The following is a 20,109-nucleotide window of genomic DNA, read 5'->3' as shown; positions in this document are numbered from 1 at the left end:
TGGAGAGAAATAAGAAGGGAATTTTCTCATCTTGCATAATGAATGCAAAATGGGATAGGTGCTTTAACATCTACCCCTGCCCCACCGCTCTTCCCTAGCTTTGTTTCATGGACTTCATGACCTCCCCCCACTGCCCAGCAATATTTTTTTTTTTGGAGCCAAGATCATGTATCTGTTACATACCAGCAGTGTGAACACAACTTCCCAAGCATTTAACTTCTTTTAATTTTTCTTTCTTTTTATTCAGAGCTTTGTATGGTACTTCGTGTTTCCAGTCTATCCTCTAAAAGTGAGACAGCCTTTATCCCATCTAAAACCCAAACCCAGAGGCAGGACTTCCAAGGTATTTGGAGTGTCTTGGAATTTGCCATACTCAAAAGTTATTTTTGTCCAGTCTTTCAAAGCAGTGACACATGCTATTAAGTACATGAATAATCCCCTTAACTGAACATTGCCCATCTTGAGACATAACTTGGTGTATCTATGGAAGCAAAACAGAAAAAGTATACCTGTTTTTAATGAATGAAAGTCAAAGCTGTTTAGGTGTTTAATGGTGTTGACACTCCTGAAAAAGATGGATCCGTAGCATGATAAACTTAGCATGTCATATGAAACTGCAGGTTATCTCTAGCCTATCATCCAGAATATTAGATTGACTTAATACAGCACTGCCTTTAGCAATGTTTGCCATTGCCAAGCTCCCAATTCCCAAGGCTGTTTTTCAGCCAGATTGATTCCTTGGCTTGGTTTACCTTCCCTGTAACAAATAGTTCGAGCACAAATGAATGCTAGTGGCGAGAATAACTATTTGTGTCCAAAGTATCTCAAGCTGTCTTGATGTAAACTGTTGCCTTAGGAATCCTCAGTCTGTGCTTTGAACATTTTAGTCTGTGCTAAAAGACTGTCACGGTCCTAGAGTCTTCTCTTGAAGAGTTTCCCACATCCTTGTAGCTTTACCTCCCTAGCTGGGTGTTTTCCATTACACTGCATTATTGTATGAGTCACTGGATGCTTAATGCTTTGATATCTCCAAGAGGTTTGGAAGGACTGGATGATGTTCCCTTGTGCTGTATCTGTTTACGTTAATGCCATGCAACAGTTCCTCCTGGTTGGATGAATTTTCTTTCATGGTGCATACTTGTCTTCTAGGTTAATTTCTTAAATTACTTCTTTTTTTTTTTCTTAAAATTTTTTTAGAATTGAAATGGGTCACAGTGCGAAGCTAGTTGTTTGTTGGATCATAGATGAGCCGCTGATTCTAACGGTGTGAAATCCCTTATGTGTCTTGTTGGTTTGTCTTGCCCACATGCTTGTGGTTAAATTGGTCACCAGATTTGGGGACATCTGATGTAGCTCAGAATGGCAGAAATTTCTGGCCCGCTTGAGTGGAATTTTAACTGACAAATCTATAGCTACTGCAGGAGTGGTGATGCCCTTATGGTTCTCTTCCTGTGGCCTTTTGTTGCAGGTTTAAACCTATTTATAGGGTGCTTGGAAACTCTTGTGAACTGCAGCATGTTGAGTAGATGCTCTGTGGACTTTTCTGAACTAGCTATGTATTGCAATCTGTGACTGCAGGAGACTGAAAACAGCGATTGAAATTATTTCTAGTTTTCTATTGCTGACATTCCTGAAATGCTTTTGCAGCTTTGTCTGAACTTTCCTGAAGAGGTGTGACCTCAATACTATGCATAGATTTGTGTTTGTGATACATTTTTATTAGCTATCGTAAATGAATATTGGAAAAAAAATCAGGAGCATGCCCTGTTATATAAAGTTGCAGAAGTTTGTAAGGAGGTCATAGAAGGAAGATGTGTTAAGAGATGTGGGCAGCTCTGTACACTGAACTCCTGTGTAAGAGGATGAAGAAGCCATTTAAACCTTTGTCAGAGCAGATAATCCTGCTTTGTACTGAAGGTACAGGTGTTAGACTGTAGGTTTGGTAGTGATGCCTGGTTTCCAGCTGCTGAATTAAATCTGTCTTCAGCCAAGAAGGAATTAAGGATGGATGGATGGATGGATGAATGTTTTTCTATAAGGTCTCCCTGCACAAAGGCTTGTTCTAGGTAGATGAGGAAGTTTCTCAGTATGGTTCAAGGTCATTAGTGATTGTCCTGAAGGACAGCAGAGATCTGTAGTTGTGGGAGAAGTGTTGATTTGCCCTGTGTGGGGCAGGGAGGAAGCAGAGGCAGTCTCTAAATGTTAATTTCTAATACCTGCTCCTGTGAATTTTCATGTGAAAGGAGGCATTAGGAATTTTATATAGAACTTCCCATTTCAAGTCTGAATGACATTAAGCATTCAGTGCGAATATCCAGAGTTCATTTGAAAAGTAATTGTTAATGCAACCATGAATTGAGATAGCCTAGATGAACTCTTTTATCCAGTATTCAAAGCTTGCCTGGATACCGAATAAAGACTTCAAGGAGATAGCACTAGTGCAGTCATGATATTATCTTAAAATAGGAAAAATTGATATAAAGATGAATCTGAATTAAGAGAAAATAAGTAAATTTTAATGTTCCTGTTTGTCAGTTGTGTTTTACTGAGAAACCAATCTGTTTTAAAAACTAAAATGTAATTTTTTATTGCTAATTCTCTCCAAATACTTCTGTGGCTGAGCAAATTGATGAAGGAAGTGCTAAAAGGGAAAAATGACATGCTCTACATCCTCAGCAGCACCATAAAGAAGCACAGCAAGAACTACAGTGTCAGGCAGGAAGCAACTAGAAGTGCTCTGAAAGTTGTGAATTTGAGGCCTTTCTCAACTGTCTATGCTTTGTGTAGCATAAGGGCAGAAGGAAGATGTGAAGGAAATACAGAGGAGCCTTTCTAATAGTGGATTGCTAGCGTAGTGCTGCAAGCACTGGAATATGTACACACCTTCATCTGTATTCTGTGAGGGACGTGAGCATGTGTTTCAGGTGATTTGCTGCTGTATGTATAATGATGCAGATTGCTGTGTTTACAGTTCAAAGAGCAGGAGCAAACTAGATCTGTATGACCATGTAGAATCTCAAATGATGTAGCATACTGTTGTAAGTACCCTTACTTAAGGGACTGTTGGAAAGTTTTTCTTAAAAATCTTCTGACCTCTGTCCTTTTCTAGCTCTCTGAGCTCCTGTACTGTTTCATTCAGTTTGTACACTGGAATGACACAGGATGCATGAATTATGTCCATTACTCCTTAATTCCAAATGGTACTGAACTCTCTGGCCTTTACTTGATGTAGCATTTGCCTGCTTAAATAAGGATCAATGGCAGTGAAGTAATCTGGGACAATGTGGGTGTTCACAGTTGCAGAGTTGAAGTGCCTTTTGGAACTGGAGCCTCTTTGCTCAGAACATGGCAAGATCAAGGTCCTAGGAAGCATTGTTAATATCTTAGAAGAGCTGGAAAAGCTTTCCAGCATCGTATGCTTCTTTTTTTTCATACAAGTTGTAGAGATGCCTTCTTCCTTTTGTACCCTCTTACTATATAGAGTCTGGTATGAAATATCTCATTTTCTGATGCCTCAGCTACTTCCATGGTTGATGTACTCTGTCCAGTTGACTCATCACTGTGTATGTTTTCTTGACCTCTAATTAAAATCTGTTCTATTCTAATATTAGACCAACATTCCTTGTTATATCACCCTTCATTCTTAAGTAATTCATCCTGCAACCTCCTTACTCTGTATGACTAATGTCTTTTTCTCAAATATTCTTAGAACATTTTAAAATATCATCTGTATTATAAGCAGCACAGTAGCAATACCTCTCTTTACAATCGCTTAAGGCTTTCTGTCATAACTCAGTGCTTTCTTTTGCTTAGAGTTTTGAAGAGACTTTAACCTTTTTGGTGGAATTTTCCATGCATTGGTATTTGTCTCAGGCTGAAATTACCCCTTGAGACTGATTTATTTTTTTTGTTTGTTTGCTGAAAATATAATCAGTATTTCATAGAGAAGACACTTCTAAATCAGCTTCTGCTACGTTCTCTCACAGGAAAGTACATTTTTTTTTTTTAAAGGATTGCTAGACAGATGTGTTTGGCTGACAAATAGGAACGATTGACCATTAGCAGGAGACCGAGCATGGGAGGGGGATTGCTCACCAAACAAGAACAAGTCTTGGGGAATTAATTTCTGTTGATTAGAAATGAGAACTGAATTGATGCGCACTGAGAAGGAACTGGTTGCTTACTTAATATCTGGGCAGTCAAGAAGTTCTTCCTAAAATCAAAAATTAATTTATCTGGCTTTTAATTTTTTTAATGGGTGTTCTTCATGTTTGCCTACCAATAACCACCTGAAACTTGTTTCCCTTATAGCGGCTAAAAGGGTAATTAATAACATTAGTAACATTAATAACAAATATTTCTCTTTGTAAACAGAAAGAGTTTTTGATCTCCTAGAGATTCTCTTTGGTTTTGCATGTGTAAGTAATTCAGTGCTTGCTTGTCCAGTGAAAGAAAATAGAATCTGTGGGTAGAAGGTGTTTTGTTGTAGCTAAGCATTATTGCTGTCTGGTTTTAATCCTTCATATATGATTGCATTCTTCAGTACCACTGAATTTATGGAAATATCACTCAGTAATAGAGATGAGCATACTCCAAAGCCTTGGTAAGGCTGAATTAAAACCACTGGGATCATACTGTTTTCAGTTCTATTACTTCCATTGCAACTTGGTGTTACTGTTGAAATTTCAATGTAGGGCCTCAAAAATTGATCCAGTAGCAGAATTGCAGAGTGAACCTTAAGGAGACCAATGCCCACAGTGTAGAAGAAAAAAAAAGTCCAAACTTGTACTTCCCTGGCACATGGAAAAGGTACTAGATAGCAGAGAGGGAGACTTTTTCCAGTCATTGATAAAGGCACAGTAAGTAGTTGGTGGCAACTGTTGCAGATGATGGACTTGCTAGCCCTTAATTCATAAGGGGAAATTATGTATGCAGTTTAGTTTGACTTCAGAGTAGGTAGTTATGCTGTTTTGCTCTGATCTCGTGGTTGGGGAAGCTGCAGACCACTGCACTTCACCTCTCACAGACCCTTGGCAGAGGGGAACAGAATTGCTTCCTTTGTGCAGAACTTGACAATGAGCTGCTAGAACAAGATGGTGATTGTGTCAGCTACTCCCTGGTTTCTGCTGGTCACTGGCAGGGTGGGAAAGTTATTTTCTTAATGACTAACCGGTCAGGTTTGTGTTAGGATTTTGGATTGCCTTCATCTGAATCCAGACACCAACAGCACTACTTGCTTTTCTAGAGGCCTTGTGGGTTGCTGATGTTTTTGCCTGTGGCACCTGATGCCTTTGGCTTCTGAGAGTTGAAGTGCTTTAGTGAAACTGTGGTCCTTGGGAACAATACAGCAATGTTTGGGTAGGGCTTGAGAGCCTGTGGTATATTAATGATCTGACTAGCTGTTACAGAAATTCTTTCTGGCTTTAAATTTCATAAAACTCACCTTTGGTTCCTGTAGCTGATACAAAATAAAGCTGTCTGCTGGTTCTTTTCCAGTCCACCAGTGGGATTCTGGATAGGTGCAGTAATCTGGTCTGATGTAAAAGCCTGAAGCTTAGTCTACATTTATATTTGCTATATAACATAACATCAGTCTTCTTGCAACAGCAGCTGCAGATGTTTTTAGCAGAGATTTATACAAATTGCAAAGTAAATATACTACGTCCAGAACAAGCATATTTTTTTAAACTGCAAACTGTTTTCCTAATCTCTGTAAGAGATACTGGTAGTTCTGTTAATGAAACTCGTTTTAATGCTTTAACCTAACAAAATGAAGCTACTATGTTGAAAGACCTTACTTGTATTGAAAGTAGTGTATGTCTGGCTTCAACTTTTCTTTGAACTGCTAGGAAGTTCCAAAGGAAGAAAATCTTTGTGTCCTTGAGAGAAAAGAGCAACTAATTTTATCACTTAATTATTTCAGGGGAAGCATTATCAGTGAACTGAGAGAATGCATCTGAAAAACTTGCCATGATCAGAGTAAAAGCTACTACTGCTAGCAGATTTGTAAGGAATATGCATATACTTATCTTGTCTTTAAATATATGAAGTTAGAGGTTTCCAGTTTATTTACAAGATACCTTATCAGCTTAAACTTCACAAACCAGCAGTGCCCACCTGTGTCCCCTTCAAAACAGTTGAACAGCACCCAAAGGAAAAGGGAGATGTTCAGGTTTCTGAAGGTTTGTGATATGGCATGTGTTAAGAAAACCCTCAGTTGTCATCTTTGGGTGGTGTGACTGGTACCCCGTGCTCCCGACCCCTCTGTGGGATATATCTGTACTGACTGATAAGGGGAGAACTGTGTGTGCTAAGCTGACTTACTTGACTTGATGGTATTTTCCTCAAATCCACATCATTTGACTTATGGCCTGATGACTTGAATTCAATTCTGGAGAGGAGTTTGAGGCTTGGTTGAACTCTGTCCATAACTCAAGGTCACTGCAAGCTGCTTTCTGGGCTGGAATGCAGGTTGCTGCTTCTAGTTAAAAGCAAGTTGAGAACATACCATTTATGCTGTGTGTATATAATGTTTTTAATTGGAAGCCCAGAAGGGACAGCTTTTTATGACTTATCTGCAGAGATCTAGTTATTTCATTAAGAAAATAAAGCTGTCACTTGGTGACGGTTGGTGGTGTGTGTGGGGTTTTTTTTTTTTTCTTTTAAGATATTTGGAACCAAAGATAAAAAACACTGGTTTATGGATGTTATCCATACCAGAGAATGGACTTTTGGGTGTCCCACAGCAGTGAACCTGGTGTAAGATGTGGCAAGAAGGGTGATCCATATACTATTGATTTAATTTAAAGTTGTCTTTCCTTGGCCAAGGTGTGATTCCTGTGAAAACAAACTGGTGCATTTCCAGTGTTTAATGACAGCTGTGGTGGTGTTCCTGACTAACCAGTTGCTGTCCTGAGGGCTGTTACTCTGCTAACAGAAGTTGTGACAGAAGGTAACTTCCATCAGGAAAACATAAACTGTATGGTAAATACAGGACATGTGATGGATGTCTCTGGCAAAGACTGGGAATAGACAAGAACCTTTTATGTTTCAGAATAAGCTGTTTTGTGTGTGCTTCTGTTAAGCTAAAAATATGTCCTTTGTATAACCAAAGTGTATATATTTTATGTGGAATGTCCACATTATGCCTCTTCACTGATATGGTCTCATTTATAGCCCAGGCCACCATACAGATGTTGTTCTGCTAGAAAACAAGTTAATGAAGTTTGAGTAACTGTGTAGAAGTATGTCATAACATGTCTTTAACTAGTTTTAATATTTTTCTTCTGCTCTCAGAAATAGTATGTTTTCCACTGGGTTTTTGAAACTTTGGATAAGATGCATTAAGAAGTGTTGTTCTAGTTTTGAATTGGTATCCAGATGTTCCAGGAACTTGGTGAATAAGTAATCTTGAAATGTGTTTTGTGTTTAGAAACCGGCAAGGTATTCACCTGGGGCAGAGCGGACTATGGGCAGCTTGGAAGGCACGTGGTGGGTCCTGATGGGCAGGAGGCACGCACGGCATCTGAACGGCACTTGGAGCTGTTGTGTAACGTCCCTATTTCAGTGCCTTGCCTAAATGGAGCATCTCAGGTAAAGAGGAAAATTACCCTTTATTTTTCCCAGGTTGTTTTTTTTTTTTGGGTGCATTAAAATAATTGGACCATTTTCCTAATAGAACCCTTTCCCAATTTCCTAATAGAATGCTGCAGCACAAGCCCTCGCTGCTCTTCCTGAAAGCTCAGAAGTTAATATGATTCAATTATTTCAAATTTCTTAAAAGGCTTTTGCATTCAGAAGCTGATTTTCCCTTGGTTGGATCCAGAGTTACCACTAGCAGAAGGTGCCAAGTTCTCTCTGATACCGGTGTGTGCAGGAGATAGTTGCCCCTGCAATACAGCCTAAGGGATGACGTAGGGCCCTACCTGGTGTAACGCTACCTTTGTGTGAAGCCCTCTGTAACAGTTTAACCAATGGCCTTTCTCTAGCCAATAAATAGGGATGTCAGCTTCCAGCTCAGGCTGTCTAAGCATATAATGAATATTTCTCTACCTTATAACATCATTGAGTGGTACTGGAAGTTTATATATGGCTAACTTGATAGAAAATTATTTATCCTCAAGCATAAAGATGAACAGAAAGAAAACTTTACTCAAGTTGTTTCCTTTGGTCTGACACAACAGGCAACCTGTTGTACTGCCTACAAACCATTTTCTTGGCTTTTTAGTGGCTGAGAGGAAACATGGCAATTGGCCTGTTGTCAGGCAGTGTGCAGGTCCCATCTGGGCAGATAACTAGTCAAAAGGTACGCATCTCCCTGGGGGGCAGCTGGCAGTCAAAATGCAAAGGATAAGTACAGGTCGACAGCTTCAGCTGCAATGTGTGTATTGCATCTCTGCCTCCTGCTAGCCTCCCATGGTGAGACTGGTTAGAAGAGTCAGCCTCTGCCCTTTCCCACCTCAGTGTTCTGTGGATGTCTGCACTCACAGATGTGAAGTGGAGCTTCAGAGCCTAGGGTGCTGCACTAATGAAGAATTTGTTTAGTCGGTGTTGTCTCCACTGAGTCTCAAACAGCTTTCTGAATCATTTTGAGACGGGTGTCCCTGCTTTTGTCATTAGATGTCTGTAGAGAACATCAATGTTGAATCTGTTTCATGCTGCTTTTCATCTGTGCTTTGGGCACTGCCTCAAGTACGTAGTTCTGTCATTTCTTGTACAATACAAAGCCAGGCAGCTTTTGCACAGGGGAACTTATGCTTGGCAGGACAAGCGATCCATGAAGGTGAAGGAAAGGGATGCATTCAGATGTATTCCTTGAAAAGGAAGAGAAAAACAATCTCATCCTCATTCTGCTGTCCTTAGTGCTCTTCCTCCTTACAGACCAATGAGAGACCTGGTTTGACTGATTAACAATGGCAGTGTTCTGGAGCAGGCATCATTCTTTGCAGAGCTAACAGCATGAAGATGATTTAAGAAGAGCGTGATCGAGCATCATTTGTACCCTAAGAGGAGCTGTGTTGATGAGAAAAGGAAAAAGCAGATAATAAGAGCCTAAATTGCTTCACTTAAAGACTGCAAAATAATACCAGAGCTAGAATTTATATTTAAAAATGCATTAAATTGTAGTATGTAGGCTATGTAGGGTGTGAGCTGTTTTTTGTTTATACACAAGCTATCCCTTTTTCCATTTGTTGTCATATGGAGATGAGATTTGATTTGAGAGCTGAATTAAAGGGAGTACAGAAAAGATGAGTTCTTTTTCATGTTTACCTTGAATTAACAATTCCAATTTGCATGTTTAATGTAGAGAGGCAGTTTAACAGCTGAGGATTACAACTAATGATTTTTATCCACGGTCTATTTTTACAAATAATTTTAAATGATTTAACTGAATTTTTTGGCAAAGTTGTGGTCTGCTGATTGCCTCTGCACTTCAGTTAATATTGTTAAAACCAAAATGGAGAAACTAATCTAAGGATTAGAGGACGGTATAAAAGACACACTGGTTTACCTCAAGGACAGCACAGTAGATTTAACCTCCTGTGTGGCTCCTTGTCTCCATGCCTGTAGCTTACCTGTTTTCTCCACAAAAGACCAGGGATTCTCCTGTCTTTGTGCTGAAATAGATATAATGTCTGTGTCTGTCTACCACTCCAAAACTCAACTTTTGAAGTGTTGTGAGTGACCTATTCCATTGTGAGTTTGACTTCAAGAGTTTGTCAGATGACCTTAAGAAATATGAGCAGTTTTTTTCTTTCAACTGAAACAATGGAAGAACAAAAGCCTGAGTTTTAGATAATTATCTACTAATCTGAGTATGTGTTCCTGGCAGCTTTAAAGGAGTGTGGTGACATCGTGTTCCTGGAGTCTCATGTGTTTAGACTTTGTGAATTGGGCAACTACAGGTCTATTTATTATTTTCTTCTCAGTGCTTTGGTGCATAACCACCATGGAATAGGATGAGGCACTGAAAAGAAACTCCAGGCTGTAGCTGAAGTCAGTTGTGTGAGACATTATGCATGCAGTGCTCTTGTCTTGTGGGGTGTCCTTGATTGGACCTCTTCAGAACATCTGACTCATCTGCTGCCTGATGTGCATTCATATCCACCGCTCTTCAGATGAAAGGACAATTAAATACAAATGGCCTGAAGTATGATGAGCCTCTGTATTTAGCAAGTGCTACAAAGACCTGGTTTAATGTTTCCTCCTTGTCAAAATGCTTTTCCAGTCCGTTTGATATTTTTGGTTTTAATAGCTATCGTTTTACTGTTTGTGGTATGTTCAGCATGTCGTTCACATCGGAGCAAACGTTTACTGCAGCAATAAACAAGTGAGAAGTCATTGTGTGGTGCTGGACATTTCTTGCTAAACTGGATGGAAGGAAGGGCTACGGTCATTTTGGATATGCAGCAGTGTTCGCATGGAGCTATGTTTTCATCATATCCTTTAATCCTGTGCAGGTTGCTTTAAGTACAGTTTTCTGAGGAGGATACTCTGACATTTCAGTTAAGAAATTAAAAAACATTCTGTGTTATACTGTCACTTCTGTTTTTTCTTGGACTTAATTCCTTCCTCAGTTTTACTGGCACCCAACTCAAATCTTGATGGTGGATGTAGAGGCCAATTGTGTTGGGGAATGAAAATAACTGATGGACTTGTGGCAACATGTACCTGCTGTGTTTGTCCTGATTGTACTGTGGTCCATAATTCCAGTGTGTACATTCATCCTGTACAATACTGATTGGTTTTGATCCTCCATATGGTTCCTTTTTCCAGGGAACGCCATCACGAACACACACATTCTCACAGCCCTTTGCAATCAAAGTTTATGACCCCTCTTTTCAGTGGCAGTTGCAGTAACGTGTCACTTTTGTTCAAGGATTTGAAAGCTTTGTTTTTAGTATATTCTTGTGTTTTTCCTTTTTTTTTCCCCCCTTGATGTTGAAAAGTGTTAAGCATCTACCTGTAAGACAATCAAAGATATCTGCTATGATGATAATTAATTGATTAATTTATAAGTTAATGTATAACCATCGATACTACCTTAACACATGGACACAGTAATATTGAAAATGGAACCTTTTGGTTTACAAAAAATGGCAACTGTTTTTGTGGTTTTTGACTTCTCAGTGAAAATTGTCAGAGGCTTCTTTGTAAGTAAAGCTGTAGTTGAGACTTTAAGCAGTATTAAAATAAATAACCTGATAGTATTGCATATACTGTGCTGTGTGTGTGGCTTTTGTATATTTAGTTGTTTGACTGGGTACTCCAAATATTTGTGGTTAGGTTCTTTATTTTGAAGGGTCAAAACATGAGGTTTATATTTTTGCAGGACAGAAACAACAAATTGAACTTTCCTAAACCAGATTTTAATGCTCAGAGTTTGAGAATTTATGTGTAGAAACTGATCTCATAAGCTGCTTGATAAAACCACTTTGGGTGTTAGGGAAGGAGAGAAATGCAAAAAAGTCTCTCTAGTTTTCCAAACTCAGTAAATTTTAGATAATCCAAGGATATAGTTCAGTGGAAATGGTGCTGTGAAAAACAACTCTACTCCGTGTTCTTTGATTTGCCCAGCTTGCCTCAAAACTCCTAACTGTGCCACAGAAACTGATGTGGGGGGCCCTGGAAAAACTAATAGTAAAAGGTAGTTCTTACTTTGCAATACTTACAGCTAATAATGGAAGCAAACAGGGGATGGGAGTGGAAATAGAGAAATGACATGACTTCAGGTGCAACAGCAGGTCACCTGCAAAGCTCAGAGAACCTAAGTACTACGTATTCCACTCCAGTCCTTTGCTCATTAAGCTTTTTCTCTTGTGACATCACTAGAAGGGAAAGTTAGTTGATATCTACGTGCTCCAGACATGTCAAATTACTGTCCATGTTATATTTCAGTTAGTATGTGTTGCTTTCCCTGGATGTTTATTTAATGCTGTTAGATCTGTCCATCTAGTGATCCTTTATGAGGAGAGGTAAAGGCTAGCTTTTCTTCTACTGAGGAGTTTGTGAGGTCCTTCTGGACCAATTAATTAAAATATCCTCATTCTTGAAGTGATGTAGTAAGCAAGTAATGCAGTGGTGTGTTTGTTTTGTTGTTTTTTTTTTTTCTGTCATGATTTGGTGTCTTTTACAGGTTGGTCTTGATCTATGATCTTTGAGAAATGGCATTGTTGAATTTTCTTTCCAGTTTTGTTATGCAGTTTTAGAGATGCAATGATAAAAATGGTAGCGATTGTCCCTTTAATATTCTTGCAAGAGTGTTCTTGGCTTATCAATTCATTTTAAGTGACAATAAAGGAGAATAAAGGCCATGGAGAGGTGGGTTCTGAATACAACTCACTGTGCAGATGAGAAATTGCAATTAAGGATGAAAACAGAGACCAAATTGTTGAAATTATCATTAGGGGAAAAAAAATCCAAACAGGATGGATCAAAAGAATGAAAGTGCAGTCTGTGTACAAAGTACAGAAGGTCTGTGTTTAGGTGTTTGTGTGATCTGCATGCCATGTGTAGGAGAATGACACTAATTGTGGCAACACTGCAAGAAGTTTGAGAGGAGTTTACAGTTGTATCACGGGAAATGAGGAAATGGGATTTACTGTTTAGGTTGGTCAATTCTCCCTGTTGTTCTCCTAGCAGGAAATTGAGAGCAGGTAGCAAACAGCTAAAATTCAAATGCAACGTTTTGGCTAGGTAACCATCCCATATATTCTGTGCTTTTCTTATCCCGTTAAGACATGACTGTGGTTTGTAAAGAATATCTTATGGCCTGGGTAGAGAGACATTTAACATTCATAGCAAAGTCATTTCTGGATGTTAGGAATACCAGTGTGTTAGGCAACAGAAGTTACTCTGGAAATATTAGTCTGCTCCATGAAAACTGTAATCTAGTTGCAATGTTATTGTAAATAATTTAGTGAAGTGAAGCTTGGCTATTTCCCTCTAGGTGAGAGGATGGGGAGCTTTGCTTTTCTCTTCTTGTGGCTATAAGCAGAGCCTAGATCACCAATCTGGGTGTGTAGTTTTTGGAAAGCGAAGAGGAGATAATATAGGTTCCCAGCACCATGCTTCCCATCACCCATAACAATTTCTCTGCAGCTGGCATTGCAGAAAGGGAGATGGGGAGTCAAATTTGCACCAAGTGAACGGCAAAGGAGAACTCCCACACTGCCTTTGCATGCCAGAGAGCATATGCTGTGTGAGTACAAACTAGAGGCTTTCCTATTATCACTTTTGCAGATGAAGCTTGGTTTAAAATGACCAGAATTGCTCTGCTGGGGTTGTGCTGTAGCACTGAAGCGGCAGCCAGCAGCCAGACTACTTTGTAATCCATGTGCAAGACCACGAAGGGTTGATTTGCCTGCAGTTTGGGTGAAGTAGGAGAGGACAGGCATGGCATGAAGCCATGAGTTGGAGACCCACCCAGCATGTGATGGTTGAGGTGTTATAAATGTGTGGGTGAAGCCTTAAGCTTCATAAATTCATTTTCCATTTGATAGCATGTTGCAGTTAGAATTCCAAATTAATACTTTCAGAGATCTCTAAGCGAGGTATCAGGGAAATGGAAAGAGGTTAAAACTCATTGGAACAGTAGCCATGGCTTGTGTAAGCATGCATCAGCTGTCAGGAGTGTAGCCCTAAGAATGAGAGCAAATTGGCAGCTGTATTTAATGAGCCTATTAGTTAGCAAAATGTCTAATCAAGTTATCTTGTTTGTAACTCTGTGTCATGGTTGGAACCTGGCCAACAGCCAAACACCAGGCAGCTGCTTGCTTACCCTCCCCCTGCACAGGGGATGGGGAGAAAAATTGGAGGGGTAAAGGGAGACTTGTAGGTTGTGATAAAAACGGGTTAATAATTGTAATAAAGTGAAACAACAACAATACTAGAAAATACAAATGGGTAATGCACAATGAGCTGTCTCACCACCCGCTGACTGATACCCAGCCCCTTCCCGGCTACCGATCCCAAAATACCAAGGTCCTGCAATCGCATCCCAGAAGTGAGAGAGAAAACCCCCCTTCCTGGCCACTCCTCCTTTATATACCGATCATGATGATACGTGATATGGAATATTTCATTCGTTAATTTGGGTCTGGTGCTCTGGCTGTCCTCTCTCCCAGGTTCTTGTGCACCTGTGCACAGGCAGGACCTGGGCAGTTGGGAGAGTCCTTGATGTCTTAGCAACAACGGGAAACATCAGTGTATTAGCATTCTTCTCATGCCAAATCCCATACTGAATCCAAAACACAGCACTATTCTGACTACTAAGAAGAATAATTAACTCTGTCTCAGCTGAAACCAGGACACTCTGACCTGCACATGCTCATGCTATATTTGTTAAAATAAATATACTGACTGGGTCGCATCCTTCTGCATGGATTATTCTAACAACGGTGTATCATGGCTGCACCTCACTCAGCTCAGAGACAACTTGTGATCCAGCTCATTGCTCCTCTGAAGTATTACATTTCTCTGCACCAACAAATACCATGAACTTTCACTAATGCCATTCACATGTATGATGCAGTTAATGCCTGCTAATCAACCATGGGAAGTGCTGCAAAATTGCTTTGAAAATAAACTTGGTGTTAAGACAAAGACTCTGTGAGCAGCAACCTTGGAAGGTGACAGCTGTTAATGCAGAAATCCAGTTCTGTCTCACTGATGTTGTTTCAATGGAAAAAGTATGCATTCTAGTTTAAGGTGAGTCAGGTCTAACCCAGGGTATGTGCTTGTACATGTTACAAATCCAGGTGAAAATATGGTTCGAAGCAAGAGGCCCTAAAGCATGCAGTTTTTCATTCTCGATTTGTCATTAGAACTGTTACAGAGAAGGAATTAACAAATCAATGGAGGCTAAAACGAGAGAAAATCAATAAGAAACTGTAGTGAACTGGAACAAAGCTATCAATTTACAGCATTCGTTGCAAAGAAATCTCATCCATACCTCCTTTTATGGGTGGAAAAATAATGTGAAAACAACGATTTGAGGTTAGATTAATTCTTTTTTACCTGGCTGACCCCAGAACTTTAGGTCAAGAAACTTCTGGTGTAAATGCTACTTATGTTTCTTTTGTCTGTTGTGTTGATGAATTTTACTGACAGGTTCTACTACAGTGGAATCTTAAAAAAAATGTCAAGGAGAAATATATCATTTAAGTTACCCTCATAGGGATTTGATGGAACACTCTTTAATTGTTTACTTTTTTGTATTAGTAGAAGTGACTTCATTATTTCTTCATTGTTTTTCTGTCTCCTTTTCTTAAGAAGAGTGTTACTTCTGAAAATTCACTCCTTAATAGGTCGTATGCATTATGTAGCTGGAAAATATGTTGGGCTATTGGGTAGTGCGCTACAGATGAGATGAAAGAATCTTACTGGTTCCAACTCTGTTTATTGAGTTGTTCCTTTGGTCCTTTCAAACTCATTTCTCACTGTGGGACTATAAACTCGCTGAGGCAGTGCTGTTCTGGCCAGCACACAGACTGCTTCTCCCTGCTTTTAATTTAAGGATTTTGGATTTGGTTTGAAGTTGGGTTATGCTTGTACTTTTATGATGGTCATGGTGTTTGTTTTCATTTGTCTGATGTTTCCAGCTTTCACTTATCAATGAGTCATTTAAGCTGTGGGCCCTGCCAGTCTTTCTGGCCTTTGTGCTTATGTTGTAAGTTATTGTAAAGCTACTGTTTAATGAAAGACTCAGAAAAGAGAGGAACTTGTGTTTCTGCTGTGATGCTTAAAGTTGTTGCTATGCCATGGCGCCCAGCAGGTTTCAAAGACAGGTTTACTGGGTAGCCCTGCTAAATGACAAGCACCTGTTTGTCCTCCCACCTGGTGGCTCATCTCCTTTGCCTGTTGGCTGCCTTCCTCTAATTCAAACTGAAGTCATCAAAGGCAGAAGCCACCTCTGAACTCTGTGTGTTTTTTATATGGTCTAATATTGCCTGTGCCTTTGCCCCAGCCTGAGCCTTCAACCAAGAGAACTTGTTTGTGAAAGGAGGAGAAGGAAGGAGAAAAAAAGTAAAAATGATGCATCTAATCCTGTGAGGACAAAAATGCCAAACTGTCTCCTGTTTTAAAACTTGCCTGAGGATTTATTCTTAGTCTCTTGGCAGTTGATTGCTGAGGTCTCTATAGATTCAGTAGATACCACATGCAATCAGATACCAGCAAAGATTGCTAAGACCTATGCTACTGTTGATGCCTTGCAGGTTTTTTTAGCATAGAAAAAGCAAATAAAAACCTTATAAAGAATTAAAAAAAATTCCATTTTCAGGGAGAAAAAAAAAAAAAAAGATAGTTCCTTAGAGGTACGGTTCTAAAAATGCTACCTCCCACATTTTGCCCCTTTAGCTCCCATCTTCTGATTCCTCCTTCTCTTTCCAGGTGCAGAGCTAACGTAAACAATCCCTTCCTTGGTAAGGAGTTCTGGGGGAGCCAGTAAGGAGATCTTACTGTGTGTGTGTTTTTCCAGAACATTGTTTGCATAATGTTTGTGCTCCTAAGTGTTAAAATAACAAGCACTAAATAGTCATTTTTCCTACTGGTAATTGCTTCAGTGGAATCCCTTCTGTCCAGCCTTTTGAAGTTGTCAGGGTTTACCTGCAGCCTCCACTGTTAGCTGATTCCACACTTTGAAAGTGTGAACCCATTCAAAGCCTTGAAAAGCTGAGACCTTGGTTTATTTCTGTAGAAAGAAAAAGGAAAAACAAAGAGGCCAGGTTTTGCTGCACCTCACAAGAGATTATGGGGAGGAAGGGATGAAAGCTGTCTAACAGATTTCAACAGAGATATTATGGTGTCTAACATTTGATTAAGTATTATGACAAGATATATTCCAGGAATATATAAATATGCAATTCCTTTATTACTTTTGTATATGCCAAGATGTAGTACTTAGTGTTTGTAACTTCTTTGTTCTCTATGCAGATGCAAGCAGAGAATATGATTTTTAATTCTTGAATCTTATTTCCTTATGTCGTCTCTTGTTGGTCCCCTTTTTTTTTTTAACTTTTTTTTTATTGTCTGGATGGAGGAAACACCTTTTTCTTTGGTAGTTTCGAGAAAGGGTTTATGACTTAAATGCACAAAAGTAAATTCTAGTAATAGCAAACAGTGAATTGATTATTTTTTGTTCTTTGACTTCTTGATTTGCTACTGCTCCTTTTTAAGGATTTAACCACTACAAGTAAAAAATGGAGGCCTGATTTTCTAAAGATGCATTACTCATTGTGGTTGTAGTTAAAAGGAAAAAAGGAGCACCTCCTTTTACAGCAAATAGCTGTCTATTTATAAAAATTTAGACAATAATTGACTTACAGTTATCAAAAAAACTTTGTGACTTTTGGGAGTAGTTAAAAGAATTTTTCAGAATTTTATGAGGAAATAAGAACAGGAAGCAAGATAGAAAGCATTATAAGGCTTTTAGTTATTTGTGGATGTTTCAGATGTTTGGTTTCAAGGTATTTCTTCATTAACATGAAGGCCATATAGGGAGATGGCTCTTCTTCTCCAGTGCATGTCACAGAAGTCCTTCCAATTTTCTCCATGGATTGGATCAGAGAGGCTGCTGTGATACCATGTGAGCAAAAGTTTTTCACCCAGCTGAATGCAAGCCTGCTTGAGATTAAGCAATGTTTGGGGCATTATGTGAGCCCATCAGTCCTGCCATTGCCCTTCGCCAGGGGCAAAATAGTAGTTTGGGCTCAGCTATTGTAACTGGGGTGGTAAGTTAAACATCAGCCTGGTGAGCAATATTCTGTAGTTGTTTTCATGCTATCAGAATGCCTTGAAAACTCAGTGAATGAGAAATAAAAGTGAAATGAATGTGTTTGCTGGAGAACAGAGGCATCATCATCTGTGGTTGTCTTGTGTGTGTATATATATGCGCTCTGCAAAATCAGCTTCTTAAAAATCTAGTGCAATATGTGGTTGAGCATACAGCTATGGTTAGTCAAGGTGCTTTGGGGCCTGCACAAAGGTAGAAGCAATAGAAGTGTTTTTGAAATCTGGAAAGCATTAAGTAACTGCCTACGTTGGCTGCTGGCAGCTTGATCAAATACATGGGTTTCATGCGCTGTATCATTGGTTGTTCTGATGTCCCCTTGCTTAATACACTACATGATGTATAAGGGATTCTGCTGTGGATTTGTGAGGCAAATTTGTTTCTCAGAATGTTTTATTTAGAGAAGTTAGCAAAAGGCAGTCTTTTCACCGTAAGTGGTCTGTCTCGAATAGTGGTATGAAGAACTGATTCACATCTGAAGCCTTTAGTTGATCCTATATTTCATGTTCTTGAGTGGATTGTTGGATGAGGAGAACACTTACTAAAACAATTCTCATTTCTAAAACTGAAATGGGTATTTGAGAGCATGTCTTATTATCAGTGATCTTATCCTCAGCTAGTAGGTGTCAACTTGCCTTTTGAAAATTTAATTTTGTTATGTTTTAAAGTATTACTTTGAAACTGCATGCCAGTTTCTTAAGAACATGCAGACTGATTTCTGCTTCACAGTGAGTCTGATGTTTTCATTGGGAATGCAAGTCACAGGTTGTGGTGGGAGGGGATGTTGTCAGTCTTCAGAAAACAAAAATTCACAATCTTCTCTTCTGATGTTTCATGGCACCTGTTGTGGTTTGATTTGTATTTCAGTTTTAAAAGAATACAAAATATTATTTCATGGTGGTTGTTATATCATGTGGAAATAGAAGTAACTTTAAACAAACGAGAAAATAGAAATCTGTGATGACAGCCACTTTTCAAATTTCATTGCATTCCTCTAAGACTTCTTTCTCTTTGATACTGCTGATTCTACTCAGTATTTTTATGTGGAACCTTCATTACACAGAACTGAGGTGAAGAAAAATGTAGAGACTTGTAGAAAGGCATTTCCATGGTTTGGTGTAAAACTTTCTATGGGGATGTTTTGTGTTCATAGACTGAAATCGCCTAAACAGAACAAAATGTTCTGATTTGCATCTTCAGAAAATGAGAGAATACTTAGAGTAATAGAAGTCTTTCTTTTCAGGATCAATTTGCTGTCTCTGGTTTTCCTTGCCACAGCAAGTCTGAAATACAGACTGCTTGGAGGGGCATGAAAACCAAAATTCTTGTGTCTTTTTACTTAAAAGGATTAAGGTGGTATTTGTGAATTACGGTGATGCTATTTATGATAATAACCTTAAGATAAAATTGTTTTAGCTTAGCTGAGAAGCTGTTCAGAAATACGAAATAATGTTTTTCATGTTTGAGGGATAATGTGCCCCATGCCCACCTCCTCAAAAAATGAGGACAGAGTGGTATCGTGGTTTGCTTACATGGAGGCATCTACAACATTCTGTGGCCAAATGAGTTAGGAGTGCACTAAGACTGACAGTATTCAGGGTCTTCAAGCATGACTGGTTTTGTGTGTGAGGCCTTTGTTTGCAGTCAGATTGGCAGAAAGTCAGTGAGAAAAGAGCGTTTATTCACTTCTTTCGAGTTTGTGCTCAACATGCCATGCCAGAGAGAATTCTAATACAATCATTTTATCTGAGGATCTTTCAAATTTAGTAACGCTGAGTATGTGAGGGACTAGTGGTGTACTGCTGGTGAAATTAAGTATAAATCCCAGGTTGCTCTTTCAATCTTTTTTTTTTGCCTGTACTCTCCTTTTTATACTTTACTTACTGATGGCTGCTTTTAGATCCCTGTGTTACTACAGGGATTTCAAATGCTGCTGCTGCTTCTTATTGTTTTGGCAACAGGTAACAAGCTTCAGAAACATCTCTTTCCATTCAGTGAGACTGCATGTGCCTTCTCTTTGAGTCCTGTAAGTGAAAGAGAAATATTTTACTTCTTTTCTTATTGCAAGACTAAGCACTCAATTTTGATAGTTTGAGAAATCAAGACCAAATTCTGAAAACCTTTTATTCGTGTTAGATAAATGTGATTCATAGTGATGCACTTATATAAGGTATGCTTATACATTGAGAGAAATGTATAATATGCCAAATAATGTCCATGCTTGGATTCCATGCACCTCTCATTTTATTTTGTATTTGTTGTGATTTTGTTGCACCACATGGCTGCTTGCTCACTTCTCCCTCCTCCCGGTGGGATGG

The 20,109-nt window shown here is 39.1% G+C and overlaps 1 protein-coding gene across 1 annotated transcript in view; it reads left to right on the top strand.

The window, feature by feature from the left end:
* Window positions 1-20,109, top strand: part of SERGEF (secretion regulating guanine nucleotide exchange factor) — a 157,850-nt gene that overhangs the window by 29,166 nt on the left and 108,575 nt on the right. Inside the window, 1 exon segment of the mRNA XM_074918555.1 lies at window positions 7,433-7,593. Coding sequence (XP_074774656.1) covers window positions 7,433-7,593 — 161 coding nt within the window.

This window comes from Athene noctua, chromosome 14 (genome assembly GCF_965140245.1).
Source record: "Athene noctua chromosome 14, bAthNoc1.hap1.1, whole genome shotgun sequence".
Taxonomy (NCBI): domain Eukaryota; kingdom Metazoa; phylum Chordata; class Aves; order Strigiformes; family Strigidae; genus Athene; species Athene noctua.
The sequence above is the reverse complement of the archived record's forward strand: the minus strand, read 5'-3'. Positions and strand labels throughout refer to the sequence as shown.